Source organism: Lupinus angustifolius, chromosome LG20 (assembly GCF_001865875.1).
Source record: "Lupinus angustifolius cultivar Tanjil chromosome LG20, LupAngTanjil_v1.0, whole genome shotgun sequence".
In the NCBI taxonomy this organism is placed as follows: Eukaryota; Viridiplantae; Streptophyta; class Magnoliopsida; order Fabales; family Fabaceae; genus Lupinus; species Lupinus angustifolius.
In genome coordinates, this window is record NC_032028.1 from 8,347,359 (window position 1) to 8,374,989 (window position 27,631).

The window sequence follows — 27,631 nt, forward strand, 5'->3', positions numbered from 1 at the left end:
AAATCATTGAATTAAATAAGAAATAGAAGTGGCAGGAAGAGGGAGAAAAAAAAATAGAGTGGTCACTTACTCTCAGAATAAATATTTTAAATTTACTCTTCATCTTAACTATCAAATTTAAAAATATCTACTAATATAGATTTATTCATTAATTGAAATCTTTGAATTTCCTTAAAACCAATGACTAAGATCTACTTATTTAAAGGGATCCTATTCAAAAGTATATACTCTAACACGGTAACAGATTTATACATTATAATTGAATAGATATTAATGTGATGAAAACCTAATTTGGTTGGGTATTAACATTTTTGCTTGCAGAAATACCTTTTCCACAAATAGGATCACCTATCTCATATTTTTATGTCCCGTAATATCTTAATCTAATTAAAAATTATCATTTATTTAAAAAGAAAAATCATAAAAACATAAAGTAAATTATGTGATAGGATTTGATTGGTTTGATATATAATGGCATAATTTTTTTGGGATAGAAGATCATATTTCAACCTTAACAAACAAAACAATGTATGATTCCTTTAAATAACTATGCACAACCTCAAACAAACGCTCTCTTACGTCATTAACCTCTCCTCTCTCTTTTTATTTTTTCCCTCTCTCTTAACCAAAACCACGCTTCTCTTCATTTTCTCTTCAAAATTCTTCATCCTTTCTTTGTTATTGTTCCATCAAATGGGTAAGTATATGAAGAAAACCAAACCCAAAACCGAAAAGCAACTCTCACTTTTAGACACAAACACCTATTTCGGTGTTAGAACTCGTGCTAAAACCCTAGCTCTTCGAAAATCCCAATTCTCATCAATTTCTGGTGGCTCCTACCTTCAGCTACGTAGCCGAAGGCTCCACAAGCCTCCAATTTCGATTCCGTCCCATGATTCTTCTTCTAAGCGTCAGAAGCTTCAAAACCCTAAATCCCCAATTAGGAACCCTAGTTCCGGTTCCAGGTTTGGTAATGGCTCTGTTGTAGCTTCGGGTGAGCTGGAGAAGGAAGAAGTGAAGGGAATCGTGCATGAGAATGTTGATGCTGCTTCTGTTGTGGAAGCTTCGTGTGGAGAAAATTGCTTGGATTTTGAAGGTAGAGAGAGGTGGGTATTCGTTAATTTTTCCTCAAAAAATTCATTTTTTGTTGATTTATATTCGTTCGTGTTGGAATTTTAATTTGGGTGGATTGTTCCGTGATTTTTCATGTTGAAGGTAGATCGGGGTAAAATTTCGTTTTTTTCCTTCAAATTTTCATCTTTTTATTATTAAAATTATTGTTGATTTTCTGTTCGACCTAGTTTTGAATTTGGGTGGTTTTGTTTCGTGATTTCCGATTTTGAAACATAGTCAAAATGATTTTTTTTCTGTTGTACTTTACTTTTAGTTATGTGTATGTGTGATATGTTTTTCAGAAATTTGATATTAACGAATGCCCCTTTATTGTTATTGAGAGTGATGAGAACCACCGAACCAGCGTTTGTACAAAAAAATGTTATTTTTTTTCCATGAGTAGTTATTTTATTGTGAACATTATTGTTGAACACTTGAACTGCATCTGTTTATTGAAAGTGTCGCTCCTTCTGCTCCCTTCAGATTTTGGTACACCTTTTGGAAATTTGAAACGGGAAGGTTTTCTTTTTCTGCAATTTTATGATTTTTGTTCGATTGAACATTTTAAACAACAAGTCCATTTTCCCTTGGAATTATGAAACTTCATGGGAAGGGGATGCATGTTTGTTAATGTTGTTCTGTGCTGTGTGGTAAAGTTTTCTGTTGTATTCTTGTTTAATGGTTGTGCTCATCACGAATGCATGCAGCTGTTGTGAAACTTTTTAACTAGACTTTTTAATTTTGTCAGAATTTCTTCTCCTACAAAGTTTTAAATATGATTCCTACATTGGAATTTCATTTGGCGATTCTGATATCATCGAAATGATTCCTATGGATTTGAAGATTTAGCTAGAAAATAATCCTCCAAATCTCTTGAACAGGATAAATTATTACTTTTACTTGATTATTAAGAAGTTTGATACTTAATCATGAAAGAAATAATTTTTCGGGTAAATGATACATAGGTTGAAGAGTTTGGGAGGTATCATGCATATGCTGCCTTTCTTTTTGGCAAAATTCCTATATGTTTAAACATTGATCTTTATAGTCTGAATTGCTCTCATATATGAATCAGTTTGTGTACAGTGAAGATTAACTGGATTTAAATCAGATACCTGAGCGTTGTCATTTATGCTGTTTTTGGACAAATTCTTATCTGATTTTTTTCGTGAATACTTTTGCCACTAGAGCTCTTTTAAGTTGCTGGTAATTCTGGTTTACGTTAAAGCTGCTATCTTTTTATTATTTGATGCAGAAACACTAGGGAATCAACACCTTGCAGTTTGATAAGGAACCCAGACGCTATCAGGACTCCTGGTTCAACTACCAGGCCCACTCGTTCAACTGATCGAAGAACGGAGCAAACAGCTAGAAGGCAATTCCCAACTGCACATGAAATGGATGAATTCTTTGCTGAAATTGAAGAGACTCAGCAAAGGCAGTTCATTGAGAAGTATGCTTTCACATTGGTGGTTTGGTTTTCTCAGTTTTTTTTACTCAACTGTAGTGACATATCCCACAACTGAATTTATTTATTTACTGTGGTTTCAATTGCAGGTACAACTTCAATCCTGTGGATGATAAGCCGCTACCCGGGCGTTATGAATGGGAAGAATTAAAATCCTAGAAGGCTTAGTGTTAGTGTTCCATCAAAACACCAATGAAGTAGCAGGGTAGAATTAGTTGAAACTGGTGGTGGTTTTATTTCCATTTTCCATCACCTTTCTATTTACTTGTAAAGAAAGTAGGGCCTTCAAGATGTGTAGACTAATGATCTGTGTAACCTTAACAGAGGTGATGATTACACCACTATACAAATCAAAGTCCTTTGTCTAACAGATCATTTACAAGGGGAAGGGGAAGGAGCTCTAGATTGTAGGATTAGGCTAATCTCAGATTTAGGTCAGTAAGGTACAGGGATTTACTTAGGTTTACTTTTGATCTTGTATTTTACTCCTTTCTTTGTCTATACTTGTACTGATGGAACTTGAACAAACTCTTAGAAATAAAGCTCCAAAACCCTTCCTCTACATGTTTGTCATTTACTTTGTCATCTGGGTTCTTGTCTATTAAATATTGGCCTTTTCTTCATGCAGATACTGAATCTTTTCATTTGTTTTTGATAATGTATAGCTGTTTCTGTGGCCTGTAGCAATGTTGGTGAAACCTGTTGCTGTTTTTTGAAGTGTCTTATTGTGATGGATGGGACAATACTTAACAGTGAAATGTTTTGTCTTCTCTGTTATCATGTTTCCACAAATAACTTTATAATACTAGTCGTGGGAAACATTTCACAAATAACTTTGATTACAAGACAAATGGTAAACATTTGCAAATTGGAAAATGATGCTTGTTCAGCTAGAGAGGAGTGTGTGGCCACAATTTCAGCCCCTCAAAAAGCTTTGGCAAGTGTTTGAGCAATGTTAGTGACAAACACAATTCCCAGACTTGAAAAGAGTTTGGTTTTGATTAATAGCATCATTGAGTGGACAAATTTTCGGCTTTTATTATTGGGTGAGAATACACACTCGTTATTCTCAATTGATACTTCTCTACACTTCAAAAGAATTTTGATACATTTCTAACTATTTATTTGTTTTACCATGATAGCCTTGTTATTACTATCCTTTAGGTGAAAATTCACCTAAAGTGGTCTTTGTATGTATGAAGTAAACTCGTTGGAGCTCTAATGAGGTGGGTACATCAGAAAATGCAATAGTAGATGACAAATAAAAATAAAAGAAAAAACATATGATTGTAATTGCCCTTTATTACCGTATTTAGTTGAACTTCCTTTGTAATAGTGCCTTTTTAAGAATTTCTTATGGAATTATTTTTATGAAGACATGCCTCTGAATCTGAGGGCCAACAAAAAAAAACCATGATGGTTTTTTCCCGTGGTAACAGACTTCTCTGTTCTTCAGAGTCTGGAAAAGCTTCAAGTAGCATTCAAATATTGAATCATTCCAAAACAGAAAAGAATCTTTGATATTGGAGAATCAAGTTGTTGTTTTTTATAGTAGTATTGAAGGATAAAAGCCTCAAATCCTTCTATTTTCATGTTTTTTTTATTGTAATTTGATGGGATCATATCTTCTGTCCCATAATAGTGTCACTCTATATGTTATAAGTGATTGATCATAATTCATAAAAATACTTAATAATTATATTTTTAACTTAAATGTATTTTCTTCAAGTAGTTATAACTTATAACGTATAAAATGACACATATTGTGAGATAAAATATGTTCTCTCTCGCTTGAGAGGATCATAACTCTATCAAAACATGCATGAAACTTATCTGCTCAGTAAAATAATAAGGAATGGGAACTGATGTCGCTATCTAAAAGGAAGGTGTTAGGGATTCTAAAATTTTCAAATAAGCATAGATGAATTTAATTAGTGTGTTGAATACATGTATTCATTATAAAATTATACTCTAACTTGATAGATTCGTACATGCACTTAATTTTAGATTTTATATGTTTTTTTAATGTGAATCACGTGTATTATGTGTATTATCTTAGAGACTAGTACTTCTATTGTTCTACACCCATCAAGAATTTAATCTTGTTTTATCTTAGTTTTTTCTGGTCAAGATATTCTCACCCTTTATTTTATATTAATTGACAATTTAAAGAATGATGGATATTAGTATTACTCCATCCCTTTCAAAACTTTTGGTGACAAAAAAGTTGAATTCAATTTAGCTCAAATAAGCTCATTTAATTTGTATTAGAAACTAAATTAAAAAAAACGAGAAATAAATGATAAAAATAGAAGTAATAAATAAGAATATAATTTGTAACTAAATTATAAATGTGTATTAAGTTTCTAAATATCTTTAGATACTTGTCATGAAAATTTACTTATATTTACGATTAATTTAAGGTTGTTATACTGTTTTCTCTCATGTAGGTTATGTGCAGAGAAATTAACATAAAAGTAATTAATGTATTTTTAATAGATTTTGATTAGACTCGTATAATTTTTCATGTAACATAATGTCATCCCTGATTGGTTAAAAAGAAGAAAGTTTAAAATTATTAGATTTGAATATTCAACTATATAGTATATATTAATTTCTTGACCAATTATAGAAGAACGTAGAGAATGAGACATGGGGTCTTACAAAGATACTATCCCCTATTCCACATGCCATATGAAAGAAAATGAGAGATGAGAAGAGTCCAAATCCTATTTACAACATTTATGAAACATGCTTTCTAGTATGAGACATTTAGTAAACTAATTAATGCTATTTAATATGTCTAATCCTAATACAAAAACTTCAGACGTCTATTTTATAAGAATGAAGGGAGTAGTATTATGTTTTCATAACACAGAGCTCAAAGCTAGCTCACACAACTAATATAGCATATATTTAATAAGAACAATGTGAAAATAATGTCCCCCACCTTATGTACCTAAGCATTTTTCATGTTTTAAATTTAGAATTTAAAATCTATGCAATGATAGTGTAAAGTTTTTATACTGTTGGCACATCATCCGTTATTGATTTGTAATATTTTTATTTAAAAATCAATGATAATTAACATATAAATAACGTAGATTTGCTGACAGTATAAAAATATTTACACTGTCATTATATATATATATATTAAATGCTTAATAAAATGCATAAAGCATGACCATGTCTAGTTGAGAAGAAATGCAATTTTAATAGAGAATAAAATATTTCATTATATCAAGAGATAATTTATCTCTTTCAGTGAATAAAAATATGACTTATATACTATTTTGTTTAGTTTTAGAAATACTTTTATGGAAATTAATTAAAATAATACACATTTTAGTTATTCTCATTTTAATATGGTAATTGAAGCTTAATGTTACTTCTAAGCTACTAAGGATTAACAATATGAAAAAATGTATATACTCATGATAGTCTATTAACACTGTACAAATATTATCTACCATTTATATTTTATTATTATTATTATTATTGATTCTTTAAAAATAAAATTTTAATTAAATTGTAGATAATATAATGATTGTCTTTACACTCTAATAATGCCTAAATATTATTCTTTAATAGGGATGATAATGGGTGCAGGTAGTGATTTCTCATGCCCAAACCCGCAATATTTGCGAATACTCGTGCCGGTATTTATGGGTACCCAACGAGTTTTTAATTTTAATTATATATTTATATAATTTGCAATAATCAATATGTAAAAATAATTGTTAAATGAATAATATGATATTATATGATAAATTTATGATCAAAGTCAAATATGTGTAATTTATTATCCAATAATAATAAAGTATATGATATATAATATTAAAATAATAATAAATATATATAAAAATGTGACTAAATATATAAATTTGCGATTACCTGTGGGGTGGGTATCACAAAACCCACTCCCACCATAAACTATTATTGCGGGTACCCGTTGCGGATATTTCAATGGGTACTCACGGGTCGGGTTTTTTTTGCCATCCCTATTCTTTAACGATATTATGTTGGAAACAGCTTATGAAATTTGATGCATCAAGATCTTGTGATTGGATTAATGGTTATTGTGGTTGTTAAAGTGGTGGATCAGTGAGATCTCCAATTCCCAATGAATACTCTTCTTTTCGTTGCTAAACTCTATGAGGAAAGATTATGAAGACGATTATTCTCTACATTTGCAAAAAATTCAAATGGGCATTGATGATTTACTCACCCACTAGATGACACTTGACAATGAAACAAATTCCCACATGATGTTTCCTTTGACTCTATTATGGGGAATGACACATTTGGTCACAACATGCAGGGCCCTCATGTTCATATTTAATAATGGTAATGTCATGTGGAACCAAAAGAGAGGAGTAGAGAAAGGATCTTTAATGGAGAGACAGATATTATAAAAACAAAGAAAAAATTAAAATGGTAAAATATTTTTATTTTTTTATGTATAATAAAATGACACTTTTATTATTAAAAATATAAGGAAAAATCTTTTCATTACGTAGAGGATTCTTATTCAGAGCAATAGAATGACAAAAATATTCAACCCTTAACTACTTACAATAACAGTTAATGTGTGGGTATGAGTATATTATACTTGTCTGCGGATAGGTATGTACTTATAGTTTTATTTTTAATTAAATGTGTTATATATATTACAACATTCTACTATTTTAAGATTATATATTATTTATTTTTAGTATAAGGAGGGATTCATTTACTCCTCATTTTAGGTGTGTGTAGGCATGAGAAACCAATGTTCAGCCTCATTGTCATCTCTAAAGAGTAATAGTACAAATTTAGGTGCAAAGCTCCATTTGTTTTTTTTTTCACATATCATTTTATATTATTCTAAACAAAATAAGAAAATTATTGACTTTTTAATAAAATTGTTATTATTCTCCGGCATTATCATTTTCAATTCATCTATTTCCTGTTATTATTTATGTCTCCACAATAATGATGATAAATTAGAGACTTTTCTATTTCTTTGTATTCTTCTATATGTGTTGTACCCTTCTTTTTTAAGCAAAACGATGTTGATTTGTGGTGTCACTTTTTTTATTTAAAAATCAATGAGTCACCCAAATGCACTTTAGCAACTTAGGATATTTCTCTTGTTATTTATCTTCTTCACCACACATGCACTTTAGCAACTTAGAGACCCATATACCATTTGCTTTTATTATGGAATCCATAGTGAAAGCATGCACTACATACAGAATTTACTTAGCATAGAAATTTTTTTCTTTTTTTTACATGCAAATTTAGTTACCCTTCTTAATTTTAGCATAGTTTGATTTAGAGGTGGATGAGCAAATGACATATAATGTAACTCATAAAGTTGAATTCCTAAAAAACAATCAATTGGGATTATGTTGTAACAAATATCATCACGAGTCTCCTATTCCTTGTGTGTATAATGGAGAATTGGAGATTATTGCAAAATAACTAAAAACTACAATACAAATTAAGTAATTAGATATCCATTTCTATTTTCAAACTTTACTTCATAATATGACATTATGACATATTAAATCTCCCCATGATAGCAACTTTAAAGTAGGGATATCCCATTTATTTAATAAATAAATTGCTCTGAGCTTGAGGGATGCTGCACAAAAACAAACAGTATCAATAACTACTGCAATAAAAAAGTATCATATAAATAAAAAGCAACAAAAATCTATTAACTATTTAATAAACAAATTAGTCTAGTGTCAACAACCTGGTCCATTAAAGTTTTGTTTCAACATTTAAGTCTTCCAACTATTTAATATGAATTCAAGTCAGTGAGTGGATAAGAGTATCACTTGTTCTCCTAATATTTTTATCTCTTGATTAATATTTTCATTGCTGATAAAAAAAATGAATTGAAGCAGGGTTGAAAAGGCTAGAAACACCATCTTTGTTCATCTCGTGGTTATTGAATTTGCTTGTATTTTGATGAAAGATATGAAATGAGAGTGAGAAAAATGTAGCTACTATATATAGCTGTAAATGTAACGTGGTTATGGGAGTAGCTTATTCTTTAACATTGATAGGGTTTGCCTGCCTTCAAAAATAAATGTTTCACTAATAAATATAGATATATAAACATTTCAAAGTTGTACCCTTGAAGATATTTATTTTATTGAACGATTACTATTTATTTTATTGAACGATTACTTTATTGATTTTGTTATATCTTTTATTTTCTTATTAATATAGTATTACTCATTACAAACTATATAGTAATATCTAATTTTACTTTCATTATATTATTTATTTCATATTTATGTTATTTAACTAACAAAATAATATAATACTTATATTATAATACTATTTATTATTTTAATGGCAATGTATTCATTTTGTTTTTTATCATAGGTTTTGTATAATATAAAATATACAACAACAAACAAACTTTTATCCTACTAGATGAGATTAGCAACAAGGATCAAACAATGTCACATATTATTTTATTCAAATTAATATTATTGTTCATTTATAATAATGAATAAGACAGTAAAATTAAAGCTAACTGGAATAGTAGTGATTTGTGGGGGAAAGTTGGAGGTACCTTAAGCATAGCTCTAGGGGAATGGGTTCTTGGGTACTTAGGATTTATGGGGATAACTAGCATAATTTATGTTGAACTATAGGTTATAAAAATGGTTTAGTTATTGCATGAAATAAGGGTTTTTATTAAAATAATTTGTAATTGGGATTGCATGATGTATGTTGAGTTGATCCAAAAGGAGATAAACCACCATCACATGTACATAAATACTATCAATTAAGGGAAGCTAGGATATTTGTTTGGTACACATTGAGGGAAGCTAACTCTCGTGAAAACTAGATAGCCAAAGATGGATCTCATTTCTCATAGAGACGAGTTTTCTTCATATTTGGGTAAATATTTCCAGTGAGATATGTTCTTTTACTCCACTTCGTGTTGTTGTAGTTTGACCTAGACCTTAGTTTGTTTTTTAGCTTCCCAAGTATTAAAAAAATTGTTGGTTGGAGAACATCTTTGATGTATAAGAATTACTGTATTCTATGCACAACATTTATTTAATATTCATACTTTAATGTTCACATTTTGAAATGTATTTAATTTTTTTATAAATCATTTGCATTAAAATAAAGATCATTACATCATGGATCATTGGGTCCCATTATAAAAGGGAACACACACATCAACACCAAAAAGTAATAACTCATAAGGAGATAACAAAGTTAAGATCCAATGTTCCAAGTTGTTCTCCAAATACATTTAATGGCACAAACATGGAGATAAATATGGAAGCTAGGAAAGGAGCTTGAATGAGTGGAGCTACTATGTGATACTGAATGTCAGGAGAAAGGTAGATTTTTAATTGAAAAATAATTTAAAATTATGATTGTTGAAGATTTTTTTTGTCACACATCATAATCTTCAATACTAAAGAGGATCTCCAACTTTAATCTAATCAAACTGATTTAACATATATTTTATAACGATTAATTATCTATTAATGTTGTTTTCAGGGCATGCCTAAGGGCACTCCCTAAGACTCAATCATATTGTACATAAGACTAAAGTTTTAGGTTAAGAGTCCCATAATACTAAGTATATGAATTCATAATAACTTGAATATTATTATTTTTTTCTCTAAGTTTCTTTTGGGAGTTTAAATCATATGTACTATTAATATAAAAATATATACATATTTAGTATATCATCTATCATTCATTTGTATTATTTTATTTAAAAGTCAATAATAATTAAAAATGAATGACAGATAATACAATAACAATATAAAAATTATTACACGTGCATACATATTTTTCTCTTCTTTTTAAACCTTATACTATAAGGGTGCTAGTAATATCTTAAAAATGATTGTTTTTATTTGAAATTATGTTTTCTTAAGTCACATTAACTAATTACATTTTTATACATTAAAACAAGCAAATACTTTATAATTTATATTCAAATATTTTCTTTTGAAGTTTTTGTATTCAGATATATCTTTCCTTACAGTTAAACCATAGTGCAAAACATTCAAAATAGTGCATTGATTTAAATGAGCATTTTATATATCATTATAATATATTATTTTCAATATGTTTATTACTTCATTTACTAATATTATTTTTTAATAATTAAGTAACAAATATGCCTCCATATTTGCAAACATTAGGATTTTTTAAGTATTTCAAACATAAGATTTATATCTTATTCACTTGTGTCTTAACTTTAAACAAAATAGTCTTCGATATGGAGATTTCCACTTCGACTATAGTGTGATGTTTTCAGCTCACACAAGATGGCTTCTAATACGGAATATAGCTGGTTAAACAACAAAAAATTCATCTTCACATCAAACAAGATATTTATATCACATTCAATAACACTATTCTATCCTTGGTTTCTTCTTCATCTTCAGTTGTTTCTCTGCAATATCTTTTTGATAGGCTTACTTTGTAATGGCACAAACAAATTGCTATCATATGATTATAATGGATTTTGTTCTTGGGAGCTTTAAGGGCTGAGTTTAAAAAGCTAAAAGATGAAGTTGCATTGGAAAAGTAGGTGGATAAACTTTTATTTGGAGAGAACCAGAGATGCAGAACAAAGCAGGCAGAGAGACCCAATGAGTTTATTAATGATAGAATATTGTGGAGGTTAAAATTGATTCCCAAAAGTGGTCACAATGTTCCACGATGATCAAATTCTAACCTCATGGAAGGACACCATACAAGCAACCAGCTAAGCCTCATCATACTGAATTGTTCCGACCTGTCAATTATCTCATTGGTTCCAAAGGTTCCTAGCATAAAACGTAAAGCTGCAACATGTGACAAATTTTCACATAGATGATGAATATCTAACTTCAACAACTATTGTTACAAAAGTCTCTAAAAAACATGGCAAAACTGTTCCTTGTTCTGCTATTACAACACTCCAATTATGATTGGTGACAACATCTTGACAATCTATAAAGTAAAATCTCAAGATAATAGTGGATTAAAGCATTGACATTTCTACCAAGGGAGACCATATGACCATGTGAATTCACTACGTTGGTAATCCTTTTGTTGTCAAGCAATTTCTATCCACTCTGTTTCTGCAACTGATTCCAGCAACAGGCATCATTGGACAGGATAAACTAGTCCCTGCAAACAAATGTAAGGACAATGGCCTCAATTAATACACTTACTCCAAATGGTGAAAGTTCACAAGACAGTCAGTTGGTAGAGATTTTTAATAGAATAAAAGCAAAATAAGGTGTGTGTCTGTGTATACACGACTACTAGATGTCAGTAAGTGGAAAGGAACTGTTGCAGACATGGTTAACAAGATCCAGATCTTATGTAAAATCAGAAGGGGTAGGTGAACACGTAAAACATGTGATCCTAACAGAAATTCTAAGATCCTACCAAACAGTTAAAGAATAAACATATACATACACACACAAAATGTTGAAGAATATATATTGAAAATAGAATATAGTTAAATCTTGGCATTCTAAATATTTATTTACTTTGCAAAACTGTATTACCAATATCCCAATTATGTAGGAAACCTAAGATTCAATGGAGATGCTATTATATGTTAAACATGTGAGTTTCAAAAACAAACAAAAAAATAGAAAAAGGGTGAGATCATGGTAGTTGGGTGACGAGAAAACAACACAGAAGACATAACAGAGGTCGTCATATAGTACTTCACTGATGGGGCGGTACGAACTGCATATGCACGACAACAAACCACCGTGAGACGATGGAGAGTGTGATACATAGGAGTATCGTGAAAGCGGAAGAAGGTTTAAACCATCAAACCTTGTAGTCACTGCCACACGCCTCACCGTCGCCATAGCAGACAATCATCCACTTCGCCACTCTCATCAAGTACCCAGGTTCATTTGGGTTTTACGGGAGAGGTTGGCGTTTGGGTATGTCAAATTTTCTATCTTATTGCATATCATGGTGTATAATGGAGTATTGGACAAATCAAAACATGTGCCTACTCACTAGAAAGTAGAAACACACTTATGTATTAACAAGTATCACTACTATTCTATTATTCTATATCGTAATGTCTTTTGCTATGTATTAAACAAGCAAGGTTTATAAGTACCGTATACTATAGGACTCTCAGCAGGAATGTTAAATTTTAGAAGTAACATTATGAAATTTAAACTAAAGGGTATGTCAATCAATCAATGATAAAATGAATAAGGCCCATGATGATGAAATAAGTAGAGACTGGTCTACTAAATATAAGGACTCCTAACATACCCCAAATCTTAGAAACAAACAAGGTTATACTAAGATTAATAAGAACTTTGAACAGCCAATGATGATGGAAATGGATACAAGCTATTCACCAGCTATTAATTAGAAGATAAATAAGTCAGAAGCAGACAAGCAGTGAGCTAAAACATAAGTTATCTATGGAACACAATGCACTGGTGCAACAAGAGCTGACTAGGGCTGGGCAAAAAACCCAAATCAATTGAACTGATCTGGAAACTGAAAATAATTGCACCATTAAAATCCATTTTTTCTAAACCAGTTTAATGACATAGTTGGTTTGGTTTTATATTTAAGAGTGTGTGGTTTACTGATTTGTAATCTAGTGCAGTGAAGTGGAAATCACCAAACCATTGTATTACTCTCTTCATCCCGCTCTCTGGTTCCAGCTACTCATTCTATGCATCCCTCATTTCCACTATCTGCTGAGCAAAGGTGAAAATATTTGACTAAGGCTAGTCTAGTCCGATGGGGGTCCCACAGTGATGAATGGATTATCAGATTAGCATATGGCATATCGTGAGATAAAGATACAGGGCAGGCATGAAAATTGGTGAATTGTTGACTGTTTAAGTCGCCAAGGAATGGACATGAAGGAAGTTTTGGTTCATAGTGGGTAAATTGATTTTACCTCCAGAAAACTGGTTTAAATATGCAATATTGTAAAAGCTGTTATTTGTATATGTAAAAATATAGTTTAAGAACTACTTCTAAAAATTGGTTTAATTATAATACAGATTGGTTTCTGAATCACACTAAACCATGAACAGCCCTAGAGCGGACAGCAATGTTGCACACTATGATGCAAATGGCAATATTGAAGTGCAGGTGTACAGCACACATTATATTAAAAATATATTCTAACAAACAACCAAAATTCAAATGTATTAAATGTCAAACAGCATAAAAATGTCAAAGTTGCAAGAGTTCAAGTATTCAGATCCTATATAAACACACATCAAAAGAGTTCAATAATCGTTACACCCTTCTTCTTATCAGTGAAAAGACTCAATAGAAACATAGCATTATTTTCTAGAATATGGGTATCAGAGCTCCAAGCTCTTGGAAAAGCCATCTACACCAGTGGAAAAGCACACACACTTTTACATTCAAAGAGAATAGACAGCATAAAAGAAAGGAATAAGAAGAACAGAAGATGAGAAACAGACTACCTACATAAGTGTAGAAAGGGCTAAGGGTCTCTGCAATTTTGCTCCTAATGGCTAGACATTGCAAATGTGAAGGTGATCTAAAGACCCACTAGCCAGGTGACTAAATATACATACTATATGTTGTAACATATTTCTTTTAAACTGATGTCAGTTTCATGTTGTCACACAACACACAATGCCACATGTGCTACACAGAGGCAACATGAACCTTGCACAACATGAGGCTTTGCTGCCCTGTGGCAAGCACTATTGGATGTCAAATACTGTATCATTATTCATTAGTAACTATGAGCTAACATGAGCAAGAGGAACAGTGTGAGAATGAGAGGAGGACCACACAAGTTGCACAAGAGAGATGGTCATTCTCCAATAGTTGTTTTTTACTCACATACCAAACACTGTCCCCTTCCTTTGTCTTTTCTCCTCAGTTACATTTTCTATTAACAGGATAACATGAGGACATATCTCTTATTTAATATAGTTGCATTGATACACAGGCTTTGAATAAGAGTCTCTATGTTTCATAGTGCAGGAAGACATCTACATGGTTGCAGTATTAAGATATGGAATGGAATTACTCTCCCACCCCATTCTCAGCATCGAGTACGGAAAACAACAAAGATTTTATTCTGTGACATCACCTAGTAAAATATCGATATTCAAACAAGAAGATAAAATTGAGACTTGAGAAATAGTATGTAACTAGCTAGAAAAAAGAAAAGGCATGAAATTCTAAAGTTGACAATAGAGAAACAAGCAGATATGATAGCATAGCATATTTAAAAGAAAACTGTATAAGTTTCTGTAATTAAATATGGCATAGCATGTGAGTAACTTACCAGTATTTTATCAACCCATCCCAGCCACATGTTGCTACCTTACTCTGTTCCAAGGGATGCCACTCACAACCAATGCAAACACCTTCATGACACTTGAGAGTTCTGAACACTTTGCAACTCTTCCAATCCCAGAACCAACACTTACCTTCACCATCTCCAGACATAACAAAGCGTCCATCAGGTGAAAAATTGACTTGACACGCATAACCAGCCACAATATGTCCTGCGAACCTCTTTTTCTTGTTAAGTTGGAACTTCTCCCTAGTGCTATAAATAAGTATCTGGTTATCCAAGCTCTGTGCCGCGACCCAATTCGCGTTAGGGTGAGGCGAAATGGATGGCATAGAGTGCATGTGCGGCTCACTGATATACTTTATAACAACAGGAATACCAAATTCCCATACCCTGAGAGACTTGTCATCACTAGAAGTAACAAATCTTCGGTTGTTATCAACAAACGTAATCGTATTCACAGCCCCCAAATGCTGATCATACTCTTGAGTTATTTGCCCCGTATTCATGTCCCACTGAACAATCTTCTTATCACTCATACCAGCCAACAACACATTCTGCTTATCATCATCCGGATTAAGCTTCACCACATAAGGTATCTTCCCTGTCGTGAAAGTCGATATCACTTGCCCCGTTTCAGTATCCCAATATTTAATATTCTTATCATAACCAGCACTCAAGAACTTAGTCCCATCATTACTAAAACAAATATCCCTAACTGCTTTTGAGTGCCCCATGTAAGTCCTCATACACTTGCCCGAGTTAAAAACATCCCAAATCTTCACTTTGGTATCCATACCCGCGGACAAAATCAAATGCCCATGCTTAGGGAAGAACCGAATCGCGGACACACCTTTAGTGTGTCCACTCCAAGTATGAACCAATCTCTTAGGTATATAACAATGATCATTACTCGCTTTCGCATCTTTCGGTGCGGCAATCCAAGACCTACCTTGATAATCCCTTTCTTCCTTCCCATGAAAAGTACTCTTATCATTAACAACCTCAGCCTTATCACCTCCAAATCCACTCTTTTCTTCTCCTTTCTTCTTCGCATAATCTTCAGCATACTTCTTCTGTTCCTCGGTCAATTCACCTTGCAATCCTTCTTTCTTCCCAGCCCAAGGACTCTTCTTATTCTTCAACAACCACGCCTCCGAAGCAGGGTTATCAATTTCTTCTCCAACATCACCATCAACGTTAGCATCCTCTTCCTCATCATTGTCCTGTTTCGATTTCACCTCGATTTTTCGCTTCTTCTGCTCGTGTTTGGGAATATTGTAAACCGAAACGGCGTTGTTTTTGTGCAACGCGTCGAAATCGCCGACGTAGTTGTTGAAGGCGGAAGCGGAGGGGTCAGCGGCGTAACCGAATTTATGGAAAGTGTTGTATTGCTCGTCGAAGAGGAAGGGTTCGATAGCGGCGTCTTCGACGAAGCCTAGCTTGTGGTTGCGCATGCCCTGAGCGATGCCGTCTTTGGCGTAAGGGTGAGCGGGGCCCACAATCGGGGCCCAAAGCTGGTCGTAGGTGGGGTTGAAGGCGACAGCGTGTTGGGTTGGGTCGATGGGCTTGGAGGAGGAGGAGGAAGTGACGGTAAGAGCGAGCATGGTGTCGTCGACGGTTGGGGCGGCGGAGCGGGAAGGGATGAGGCGGGGTGGGGAGGAGTCGGGAGAATTAGGGTTTTGGGGTGGGGAATCTGGAACGTCGTCGTTTTGGTATTGGCGGAGCAGATCCATAGTGAAATGATAAACAGATCGGAGGAAATTGGAAATTTGGAATAGATGATGAAGTTATGATATAAAGGGGTAAATAATTGAAGCAGGGTTAGGGAGGTTTATCAAAATCTCAAAAAGATAAAAAAAAAAACATTTTTCTTATATTTATATGTATATATTTTAATATTAAAAACAAAAACAAATCTTCTCTTCTCAATTAGTCAATTATTACTGTGTCACATTATTACAGCTCTATCCAACTCATGTATTGCCCATTTAAATTAGAGCGGTCATAAATATACCATGAAATATCATATTCATTTCGTCCTAAACATGGGGAAAGGTATATGAGTTGCCCTAAATAAAATTGCAAAATACATATAGATTAGTTATACAGAATAAAAAAATATAATTTGCATAAAAATATACAAATGTATCTAGGAACCACAAGAATCTTTAATTAGAATGAGATTCCAACTCAACACCTTTTGAGATTTTGAGAAGAGAGAGTTATTGTCTATTGTTAGCTCATAGGATAAGTAATAGTTATGGATGACAAGATTTGAACCGTGACATTTTGTACCCAAAACAAACGCTTTACCAAGCTGTGCTACATCCCTCTCAATTGGTTTTCAGTGTCATCGTATATGTATATAATACAAATGCATATGTATATGATACAAAATATACCTAGTATATAATTTGTATACAAAATACAAAAAATGATACATATGGATATATAATATACAAAATACAAATGTATGTATTTGATAAGAGAATGATAGTATTTTCTCACATTTGATATACAAATTCATATCACAAATTGAATACACTTTCTTATATTGACAAAATATATACATTTACATATTTGATATTCAATATTTTCTATAATAATGTCTATTTGCCCATTTGAAATGCCTAAGGACAAATAGGACATGTTGGTTTGACATTTTAGGGCGAATTAACATATTTTTCATGACATACTCGTCCCAAGTGCGGGCGGACAGGCAGGCCCCATGAGCATTGTCCAAATTGTCAATGATGTTGTTGACACATCAAGTATATTGAAAATAAATATATAATTATCATACAAACAAATTCTCTTGTTTCCGGTATTTGAACATGTTTATTTTTTTGGGATAAAATGATAAGAATGATTTAACGATTATAAAGCTTTCAAAAAAATATATATACTTATTTGACTCAGGTTAAAAAATAAAATAGGTCGAATATGACTCATATCGACTCGTTAAGGATTAACTTGAGTTGTATTTCGAATCAAATTTAACGTTGAACTATTTTTTCACTTCAATTTCAACTAAATTAAAGTTCACGAACTTTTGAATGAGTTAACAAGATTAAATAATGTCACTCATTAGCATAAATTTAAAGGTCTATAGTGTGCCAGTGGTTTATACATATATACATGTAGATAAAATTTGCAAAATTTGATAACAAGCGTGATTAGTGATTAAAGTTCATGTGAAGATTGTCCAAATGTATACGTATGTATATAAAGTGATTCAAGTTAGAACAATTGTTAATGTGAGAAACATGACAATTAATATGTACAGCCTTATTTGAATCTCAAGGTTAAAAAATAAACACACAAGAATTTTTTAAGAGATAATGTGATTATTTACTAATTTTTAATCTTTATGATTCATGTATAATTGAATATCTCTTATTATTATTCTTACAATTTTTAAATGAAAGTTATTTTCACTTAGGTCATTCTCGTGAATATGTATATAATTAAGTCAACTCATGAACATAACAAATCGAATTTCACTTAACTCAAGTTCGATTTATTTATTTTGTTTGACTAATTAAGAGTGTATTTACTTTTGGATGATTGTTATGCATTAAATTTAAGTGGATGCAGAGTGAATAAGTTAATTCATCAACAAGTTCATTCATAAACCTATTCCACCCTCTTAATTTTTTTTTAATGTGCCAAACAAAAAACAAGAGACAATAAATCGAATCTACTTAATATTCGTTCAAAACTTGACTCATTATTTAGTTTAGTAAACTTGACTCATGAACAAAACAAGTCAAACTTAAGCTAAAAATTAAGTTTGTTAAATAAACGAACCGAACTTATGCCACATACAATTCAGCTCATTGGATTCATAATACTGTTAAATTATATATATATATAATATGTGCACATATTTATGTATATATCAACATATATGTTTATATATACATATAGAATATATTTAATTATATATATATATATATTAAATAAATTATTCAAACTTGCAAATGAATTAATCGAGCTAATGAGTTGAACTAAAAAATTTATAAACTCTTGATGAACCAAACCAATTCTAGTTAACGAGACAAATCGAACAATACATGAACTTCAATAGAGCCAAATCTAGGCTAGAAACATAGTAAAAACTTAAGTCGAATTTCAAGTCAAACAAATCCTTATCAAACTGAAGTATTAACATCTATTTCGAGCCTAATAAATACTCAGTGTAATAGTGATTGGCCTTAGAGCTCATAAAACACTTATGCACATACAAATTACCATTAATAAAGTCCTCAACACAAGGAGAACACAAACTCATCCTTCTTTTTAAGTATAAGTCGAATGCCACGCGAATTCATGGATTTTAATGGTAAAAGTTTGAAAGTTGGAGCATTTATCTACGAAGGGTGGATTGATCTCGTTAACTAAGACATTACTTTTGGTGTAAATGAATGTCCTCTACTATATTAGATAGATATCCACTTACTCTAAGAATAAAATTTTAAACTTTTCCACATTCTAGCAATCAATTTTAGGGAAATCTAATAGTTTGAATTAGTAACTAGATCTAAACCATTAGATGTTCAGAAAATTGATGATTATGATATGAAATAAGTTTAAAAAACTTATTCTTAAAGTAAGTGAATCCCCGCTCATTCTATTATCATGAGAAAGTAGCCCAAAATCCTAATAACCAAATCACATAAACCTCTTTTATGGTGATTATCATTTCTCACTCACGTAATGGAACTCACAACTAAAGGATGCATTATTTTATCAATTAGAATACTGATATACCTATATAATAGCTTAACTAGTAGTTCATTAGTTAAACATGCATGAATTAAGTTATATATATCTTTATCTATATCTATATTTTTATATTAATATATAAAGTCAAAACATTATGAACAAATATGTAATTAAATATGCGTAATTTCTATATTTAGATTTTGCCCTATTTAAAACAAACTATACATTTAAACTACATATTTAGTGTATTGGTAAGAATTTTTAAATGCTTTATCTTTTTAGATTTTGATTTAAAAATATCATACAATATTAGGCATTATCAATAATAACTTATAGTAATTCACCTTCAATAACGTGAAACATCTATACTCAATTCCAAATAATAGAACTTAGGTTGATGGACATGATAATACATCTCAACACGTTAACATAGTAATGTTAGAAACAATTTAATTTAATAGTATTTGAAACATAATACATTTGTATTATCATTTGAAACATATAGTTCAATTATTGAAACAATTTAATCGCATGTTACAACAAATACCAAATTTAATATTCAAATTCATTTTGAAAAATATAATTTTTTTCATGCACAAACCAACTTTTCCCCATTGAACGGATAATTACGACACAATATTTATAATTATGTTTAATATTGTTATTAGTATTAGGGATGAGTGTGACCCAACTCTATATGCTCATAGGTATGTTCTGATTATGATCGGACCTGAATAGGGTTAGTTCTCATTGAGTCTAGGGTCGGATTCGGTTCAAAGATTTGATCTAGTCAATATTCAGGGCCGAGTAGTGACCAAACGTGACCCATTCCAACCTGTCCCATGATCATTAACTTATCATGTTTGTATATGTCTCTGTTCAAATGTTATAGAGTAATGTCACCTTTGGTTAAAAATATCATTGATTATCTAACTTTTCTATCATATATACATGATTAATAGTACATGAACATATATCATTTTATGTCAAATTACATATTTTCATAGTATTAAATGACTTTATATATAATTGATATGCATTATATTTGATCGAATATAAAATAAATTCAATTTTAAAAGTTAATCTCATTGATATTTAGGATCAACTTAACTTCAATCTAGGATCAAATCCAAATTTAAAATAAAATAACTCAACTTATATTTAGAGTGAGATAAAGACAAACCATAACCTATTTAATTCGACCCATGTTCCCCTTAATTATCATCAAATTATTTTAACCTCTCATCTCACCTATTTTTTTTTTTAATCCCAAAAGTCATTACAAACAAGTAGACAAGTAATAAAAATGATTGGCTGTTAAAATACATTTTTTGATCCATGGCTTCCATATCCTAATACTATCCAAATCCATGGCTTCCAACATAGTCTCAAACTCCTCCACTCAATGTCTCCCTCTCTATCTCTTCCCACACTTTCCCTCACTCTCACCAAAACCCACTTCCCACTCTTCTCTCCTTCTCCACTTCCCACACCTTCTTCAACCCTTCTCTCCCATTTCAAATCCCTCATTCCCCACTGCTCCATCTCCAACTCCTCCAATTCCGACCACCACCTCTGGCTTCGCGAAGAGCAACGCTGGATTCGCGAAGAACAACGCTGGCTCCGCGAGGAGCAACGCTGGGCGCGTGAACGTGACTCGCTCCTTCGAGAAATCGCTGAACTCAAGCTAGAAGTCCAAGCACTGCAACGCCGCGTTTCAAGTCATGAGGTGTCTTCTGATGCGGTTGTGAATGTGAAGACGTTGTTGCAGGTTTTGAAGGAGAAGAATTTGGTACTAGATAGTGAATCTAGTGTTCGGAGATTGGTGCTTGAGCATAATGAGAATGAGAATAGGAAGGAGGAAGAACCTGAAGAAGTGATTGAGCATGAAAAAGAGGTTGTGGTGATTGAAGAGTCTGTTTCTGCTTCTTCTTCTTCTTCTTCTGCTACGGTGAAGAAGAGAACCACTTTGCGTAAGGGTTCTGAAGGAGAACAAGTTCAAGAGTTGCAGGTTCCGGTTTTCAATTTTCTACTTGTTTTTTTCTTCCTATTTTTGCCTTATTTTTTTCATTCCAAAATTGTCCCGATTTAATTATAATTTGGTGTATTAATTTTGTTTCTGCAGGAAGCGTTGCTAAAATTAGGGTTTTACTCAGGTGAGGATGAAATGGAATATTTTAGCTTTGATAGTGGAACTGATCGTGCTGTCAAGACATGGCAAGTTAGTCTTTTTTTCCATCATAATATTTGGATTATTATTCTAATTTGGTTAAATTTACAAGTCTTTAACTTAAAATCTTTTACAACCAATCATGACATTATCATATTCGTTACTTGACTTATGAGATATTTAATGTGAAACAAATATTATTTTTTCCCAATAATATTGGTTGTACATGGTAGGATGACAGTATATTAAGATTAAGGAAATTATACTAGCTTAATTACACTGAATACCATGTTGTTTCAAAATATTACATTGACCTCCCTTCATGTGTGATATTGTAGTTACAGTAACCCCTCATAAGGGAGGTGAATGTTATTTTTGAAACAAGAGGTGTTCAAAGTATAATTAAGCTAAAATTTATGGGAGGTAAGTGTAACTTCTCCTTTAAATTAAACTCTAAATATGATGCATTCTTTATGTTCTGCATGGGTATTTTTTTTCATGATATTTTGATGTGTATGATTTTTTTATTATTTTGTAATAAACAGGCTGCAGTGGGTGTCCCTGAGGATGGTATAATGACACATGAACTTCTTGAAAGACTATATTTGGAGATAGCTACAAATGATGCAGGCAATGGGACTGACAACAAAAAATCTGCTCCTGTTTTACTAAAGGTATACTTAGTCAATATAATAGATGAGATGTGTGCTTTATGCTCTTCTTGAGGGCCGAGAACCTGCCATGATTTTTGAATGTTTATCTTAAACGTATTGTCCAAAAACAGGTGTAGCTTTAGTCCCACGTGAATCCTAAGTTATGATTAAAGGGATTGCATGCATAATGTTAAGACTTCAATTTTAGATCTTTTTCTTATATGTTAGTTTTCTGCATTAGTTTTGATATAGCACTAAGGTGTTTTAACTAGTTCATAATTATCAAGCACAGCTCTTCTAAAGAATTAAGCTTATAGGTGGAGGCCTAGAGATGGTTTTATATCTCTAAAACAGTGAAGACAGACAATACAAAAATTGGAATTGATTTTTTATTATTCTGTGAATTACAGGAAGTAGAAAATGGAGCTGCAATTGCTTCTGTGACAGAAATTTCAGAGGGTCAGCAAAAAGTTGTGGTGAAAGATGATTCAGGAGTGCAAGTATCTTCCCATGGGAGAGTTTTTCTCCTTGGAGAGAATCGATGGGAAGAACCTTCAAGACTTGTTGCAACTCCTGGAGTCGACAGGACCAAGAACAAGGATGGAACAACAAAATGCCTTCAATGTCGCGGGGAAGGTCAATTGTTATGTACGGGTATGAAATTTTGCTTATATTTTAATGAAACTTCAGTATCCTTTAGTAGGTTCATAGTGCATTGTTCTGGAAGACAACTTTCATTGTTAAACTACATTTAATTTGATATAAGCTTCAAGAAGCAGTGCTGTTCATAAAGGGTAACATATTGTATTTTCTAGAACAGGTTTTTCTAATCCTCGTGCTGAACTGGTATTAGTTTTCTTCTGTACCCTTTGCCTTCTATATATTCTTCTTTGGAGGAATTGATAACTTAGGTATGCCTTTGTTTCTTCATGCATGCTTCACATCATAAGGAAACAACTTCTAACATAGACTGCTAGGTTTATGATAATATTAATCTGTATTTGGATCTCTTACAATAACCATTACAAAGGAAATCATAAGACCGATTTTTGACAGATTGGTATGTGTATTATTTTTATGAACACTTATGAAAATTTCTCAGTCAACTTCCATTTCTTTTATTGCAGAATGTGACGGATCAGGTGAACCAAATATTGAACCCCAAGTAAGGGATATTTAAATTTTGTAAAGAAAAATTACTTTTGTTCTTATTTTCCTGAGTTGCACAAGCTTTTGAACTTACCAATGAGTTCTCTAATGCAGTTTATGGAGTGGGTGGGTGAGACTACAAAATGTCCATATTGTGAAGGCCTAGGCTATACTCCATGTGATCTGTGTGGAGGGAAAGCTACAGTATAAGTATGACATACATTCTTCAGCTATTCATGCATGTATATTGTTGTCAATATCAATGCATCACAAAAATTGGTTGTTCCTGAATGTTCTCAACTGGAAAAGAAAGTAATTCCATCTAACCCCAGAGTACAATAGAGCAATTATCAAAACAGTGAAGCATGTATGTCAATCATCAAAACTGAGATTGAAACATAAGATCAGAGAGGGCTTTGGAGCTTAGAGTGCTCAATGATATTTTACAAGGAAACCTCAAATTACCACAGATTATAAATCGTTCATGTGCTTCTAAACCTCCAAAATGAATGAGGCCCTATGCCTCAGAGTCTACTCAATCCTTTCTTTTCAGAACCACTTTGTTACACACCAGAAGACCAATAATTTAATGTTCTATTTGTGTACATGCTTACCTAGTAGACTTTGTTACTCCTAACATCTATAATCAAGACTTATGTTGAGTTGTCAAGTTCTCTCTAGATATGAATTTGCAGTCCAAACAAAACTTTCTATCTAGTTTCTTTATAAGAAATAAATTAATTTAAGAACGTGTAACTCCACTCTTTTATGTGATAAGATGCTTCTTCTGCGTTTTAAAACACATGTTGGCTATTTTAAAATCAAAAGCTTAGAAGAAATCTAGGATAGTCCTATCCTTTCATATTTGATTCCAGTATGTCATAACCCCATGAAAACATTCAAATGCTCTAATGTCATTCTCTTCATGCCATTAAGATCCCTTCCTAAGAAACTCTATTCTTCTAAAGGTATTTCATAGACTATGCCTTCCAAATCCTCCCAAATTTTTATCTTATAATATTCCTCTAGCCATATCGGACTAATCACATTAAAGGAGGTGTCTTTTTTTGATACAAACTTTAGGATTATGATCCTATTCTCCTATTCTTTTTATATCCACCATGAAATCTAGGATAATCCTATCCTTTCATAGATGATCAATTTTACGTTCTTCTTTCATTCCCTAACTACAATTTTATCAATCTTGTCTTACGGGAGGAAATTCTGAGATTTTCAATTTTATCAATCCTATCTCCTACATAAAATTCAAAGATGATCAATTTTATGTCATTCTTTCATCCCCTATCTCCAATTATATCTACATAAAATTCAGAGATGATCAATTTTACGTCCTTCTTTCATTCCCTATCTACAATTTTATCAATCTTACTGTACTACCACAACTTAAAAGTCTCATTCATGTGCCTTGTTCCCAACCTATTTAGTTTCTTGTGGATATATAAAATTGATCACTCTCCTAATCATTATGTCTACTATTTTTTATTGATTTACTTGTTCCTATTCATATCGTAGATCGTAAACTAGTTTCTTTACCTACACCTACTGAGTAGCCCTTACTTTTTTGATATTGTACTTAGATGATATACCACATTGCTTATGGATAATGAAAATGGACCCTCTCCATTATTGGAGGGTCCAGTATCACATAAGATTGTGACATGTAGACTTTAAAAAAATTGATAGTTCATATTTTAAAATATTTTTAGGCAAAAACTTACTAGAAATGATGAAATAAATATGGGTCTCACATTCCAGTATTGGACCCTCCAGTACTGGAGAGGATCCCGGGCTCATGGATAATGGCCTAACATTATCACATCGTCGATCCATATCAGAGATTCAACAAAGTTTTATATTAGTTGACTGCACAATACAACTTCCACCTTTTATCCTAACCTAACTCACACTGTTAGTGACATTTTTTATTTTTAAATGGGTAATATTAAAAGGAAGAGTAAATTACACGACACCCATGAGTTTTAGCGAAATTACACAAATCACCCCTCAATTTTTTACACCTACATAAACCCTGCCAATTTTTATACTTTCATTACACGGACCACCGCTTGATAAATAAGTGTAATCTTTTAAACAAAAATGTGATAAATGCAATTAAGTCAAACAAAACATGGTATGGAATTACAGGAAGTAGAAAATGGAGCTGCAATTGCTTCTGTGACAGAAATTTCAGAGGGTCAGCAAAAAGTTGTGGTGAAAGATGATTCAGGAGTGCAAGTATCTTCCCATGGGAGAGTTTTTCTCCTTGGAGAGAATCGATGGGAAGAACCTTCAAGACTTGTTGCAACTCCTGGAGTCGACAGGACCAAGAACAAGGATGGAACAACAAAATGCCTTCAATGTCGCGGGGAAGGTCAATTGTTATGTACGGGTATGAAATTTTGCTTATATTTTAATGAAACTTCAGTATCCTTTAGTAGGTTCATAGTGCATTGTTCTGGAAGACAACTTTCATTGTTAAACTACATTTAATTTGATATAAGCTTCAAGAAGCAGTGCTGTTCATAAAGGGTAACATATTGTATTTTCTAGAACAGGTTTTTCTAATCCTCGTGCTGAACTGGTATTAGTTTTCTTCTGTACCCTTTGCCTTCTATATATTCTTCTTTGGAGGAATTGATAACTTAGGTATGCCTTTGTTTCTTCATGCATGCTTCACATCATAAGGAAACAACTTCTAACATAGACTGCTAGGTTTATGATAATATTAATCTGTATTTGGATCTCTTACAATAACCATTACAAAGGAAATCATAAGACCGATTTTTGACAGATTGGTATGTGTATTATTTTTATGAACACTTATGAAAATTTCTCAGTCAACTTCCATTTCTTTTATTGCAGAATGTGACGGATCAGGTGAACCAAATATTGAACCCCAAGTAAGGGATATTTAAATTTTGTAAAGAAAAATTACTTTTGTTCTTATTTTCCTGAGTTGCACAAGCTTTTGAACTTACCAATGAGTTCTCTAATGCAGTTTATGGAGTGGGTGGGTGAGACTACAAAATGTCCATATTGTGAAGGCCTAGGCTATACTCCATGTGATCTGTGTGGAGGGAAAGCTACAGTATAAGTATGACATACATTCTTCAGCTATTCATGCATGTATATTGTTGTCAATATCAATGCATCACAAAAATTGGTTGTTCCTGAATGTTCTCAACTGGAAAAGAAAGTAATTCCATCTAACCCCAGAGTACAATAGAGCAATTATCAAAACAGTGAAGCATGTATGTCAATCATCAAAACTGAGATTGAAACATAAGATCAGAGAGGGCTTTGGAGCTTAGAGTGCTCAATGATATTTTACAAGGAAACCTCAAATTACCACAGATTATAAATCGTTCATGTGCTTCTAAACCTCCAAAATGAATGAGGCCCTATGCCTCAGAGTCTACTCAATCCTTTCTTTTCAGAACCACTTTGTTACACACCAGAAGACCAATAATTTAATGTTCTATTTGTGTACATGCTTACCTAGTAGACTTTGTTACTCCTAACATCTATAATCAAGACTTATGTTGAGTTGTCAAGTTCTCTCTAGATATGAATTTGCAGTCCAAACAAAACTTTCTATCTAGTTTCTTTATAAGAAATAAATTAATTTAAGAACGTGTAACTCCACTCTTTTATGTGATAAGATGCTTCTTCTGCGTTTTAAAACACATGTTGGCTATTTTAAAATCAAAAGCTTAGAAGAAATCTAGGATAGTCCTATCCTTTCATATTTGATTCCAGTATGTCATAACCCCATGAAAACATTCAAATGCTCTAATGTCATTCTCTTCATGCCATTAAGATCCCTTCCTAAGAAACTCTATTCTTCTAAAGGTATTTCATAGACTATGCCTTCCAAATCCTCCCAAATTTTTATCTTATAATATTCCTCTAGCCATATCGGACTAATCACATTAAAGGAGGTGTCTTTTTTTGATACAAACTTTAGGATTATGATCCTATTCTCCTATTCTTTTTATATCCAC

At 32.1% G+C, this 27,631-nt stretch overlaps 4 protein-coding genes across 7 annotated transcripts; 3 read left to right on the forward strand and 1 right to left on the reverse strand.

The window, feature by feature from the left end:
• LOC109334956 (cyclin-dependent kinase inhibitor 4-like) lies at nucleotides 572-3,259 on the forward strand. Of its 2 annotated transcripts, none has more exons than XM_019570947.1 (3): nucleotides 572-1,106; nucleotides 2,369-2,566; nucleotides 2,659-3,259. In XM_019570947.1, the coding sequence occupies exons 1-3, from the start codon at nucleotides 694-696 to the stop codon at nucleotides 2,738-2,740; spliced, it is 693 nt and encodes a 230-aa protein (XP_019426492.1). In that variant the 5' UTR covers nucleotides 572-693; the 3' UTR covers nucleotides 2,741-3,259. The 2 variants fall into 2 exon arrangements, with proteins under 2 accessions (XP_019426492.1, XP_019426493.1); XM_019570948.1 differs by having other exon boundaries at nucleotides 576-1,106; nucleotides 2,671-3,259.
• LOC109336342 (pre-mRNA-processing factor 17-like) lies at nucleotides 11,423-16,735 on the reverse strand. Its single transcript, XM_019572876.1, has 2 exons — nucleotides 14,892-16,735; nucleotides 11,423-11,740 (listed from the first exon to the last, which is right to left on the reverse strand). The coding sequence occupies exons 1-2, from the start codon at nucleotides 16,637-16,639 to the stop codon at nucleotides 11,734-11,736; spliced, it is 1,755 nt and encodes a 584-aa protein (XP_019428421.1). The 5' UTR covers nucleotides 16,640-16,735; the 3' UTR covers nucleotides 11,423-11,733.
• LOC109336304 lies at nucleotides 20,977-24,273 on the forward strand. Of its 3 annotated transcripts, none has more exons than XM_019572827.1 (7): nucleotides 20,977-21,645; nucleotides 21,760-21,855; nucleotides 22,350-22,478; nucleotides 22,868-23,111; nucleotides 23,585-23,622; nucleotides 23,721-23,848; nucleotides 23,939-24,273. In XM_019572827.1, the coding sequence occupies exons 1-6, from the start codon at nucleotides 21,040-21,042 to the stop codon at nucleotides 23,814-23,816; spliced, it is 1,209 nt and encodes a 402-aa protein (XP_019428372.1). In that variant the 5' UTR covers nucleotides 20,977-21,039; the 3' UTR covers nucleotides 23,817-23,848; nucleotides 23,939-24,273. The 3 variants fall into 3 exon arrangements, with proteins under 3 accessions (XP_019428372.1, XP_019428373.1, XP_019428371.1); XM_019572828.1 differs by having other exon boundaries at nucleotides 22,868-22,920; nucleotides 22,954-23,111; nucleotides 23,721-24,045; XM_019572826.1 differs by having other exon boundaries at nucleotides 23,721-24,045.
• LOC109336305 lies at nucleotides 25,757-26,950 on the forward strand. Its single transcript, XM_019572829.1, has 3 exons — nucleotides 25,757-26,016; nucleotides 26,490-26,527; nucleotides 26,626-26,950. Exons 1-3 carry the CDS (start codon nucleotides 25,761-25,763, stop codon nucleotides 26,719-26,721), a joined length of 390 nt encoding a protein of 129 aa, XP_019428374.1. The 5' UTR covers nucleotides 25,757-25,760; the 3' UTR covers nucleotides 26,722-26,950.

Bases quoted from the DNA above. Each gene is read 5' to 3' on its own strand.
- LOC109336304 (XM_019572827.1), top strand. From the start codon at position 21,040: ATGTCTCCCTCTCTATCTCTTCCCACACTTTCCCTCACTCTCACCAAA. The intron at 21,856-22,349 runs GTTAGTCTTTTT...TGTAATAAACAG, and splicing joins GTGCTGTCAAGACATGGCAA to GCTGCAGTGGGTGTCCCTGA. The intron at 22,479-22,867 runs GTATACTTAGTC...TGTGAATTACAG, and splicing joins CTGCTCCTGTTTTACTAAAG to GAAGTAGAAAATGGAGCTGC.
- LOC109336342 (XM_019572876.1), bottom strand. From the start codon at position 16,639: ATGGATCTGCTCCGCCAATACCAAAACGACGACGTTCCAGATTCCCCA.
- LOC109336305 (XM_019572829.1), top strand. From the start codon at position 25,761: ATGGAATTACAGGAAGTAGAAAATGGAGCTGCAATTGCTTCTGTGACA. The intron at 26,017-26,489 runs GTATGAAATTTT...CTTTTATTGCAG, and splicing joins AGGTCAATTGTTATGTACGG to AATGTGACGGATCAGGTGAA. The intron at 26,528-26,625 runs GTAAGGGATATT...TCTCTAATGCAG, and splicing joins AACCAAATATTGAACCCCAA to TTTATGGAGTGGGTGGGTGA.
- LOC109334956 (XM_019570947.1), top strand. From the start codon at position 694: ATGGGTAAGTATATGAAGAAAACCAAACCCAAAACCGAAAAGCAACTC. The intron at 1,107-2,368 runs GTGGGTATTCGT...TATTTGATGCAG, and splicing joins GATTTTGAAGGTAGAGAGAG to AAACACTAGGGAATCAACAC. The intron at 2,567-2,658 runs GTATGCTTTCAC...TATTTACTGTGG, and splicing joins CAAAGGCAGTTCATTGAGAA to TTTCAATTGCAGGTACAACT.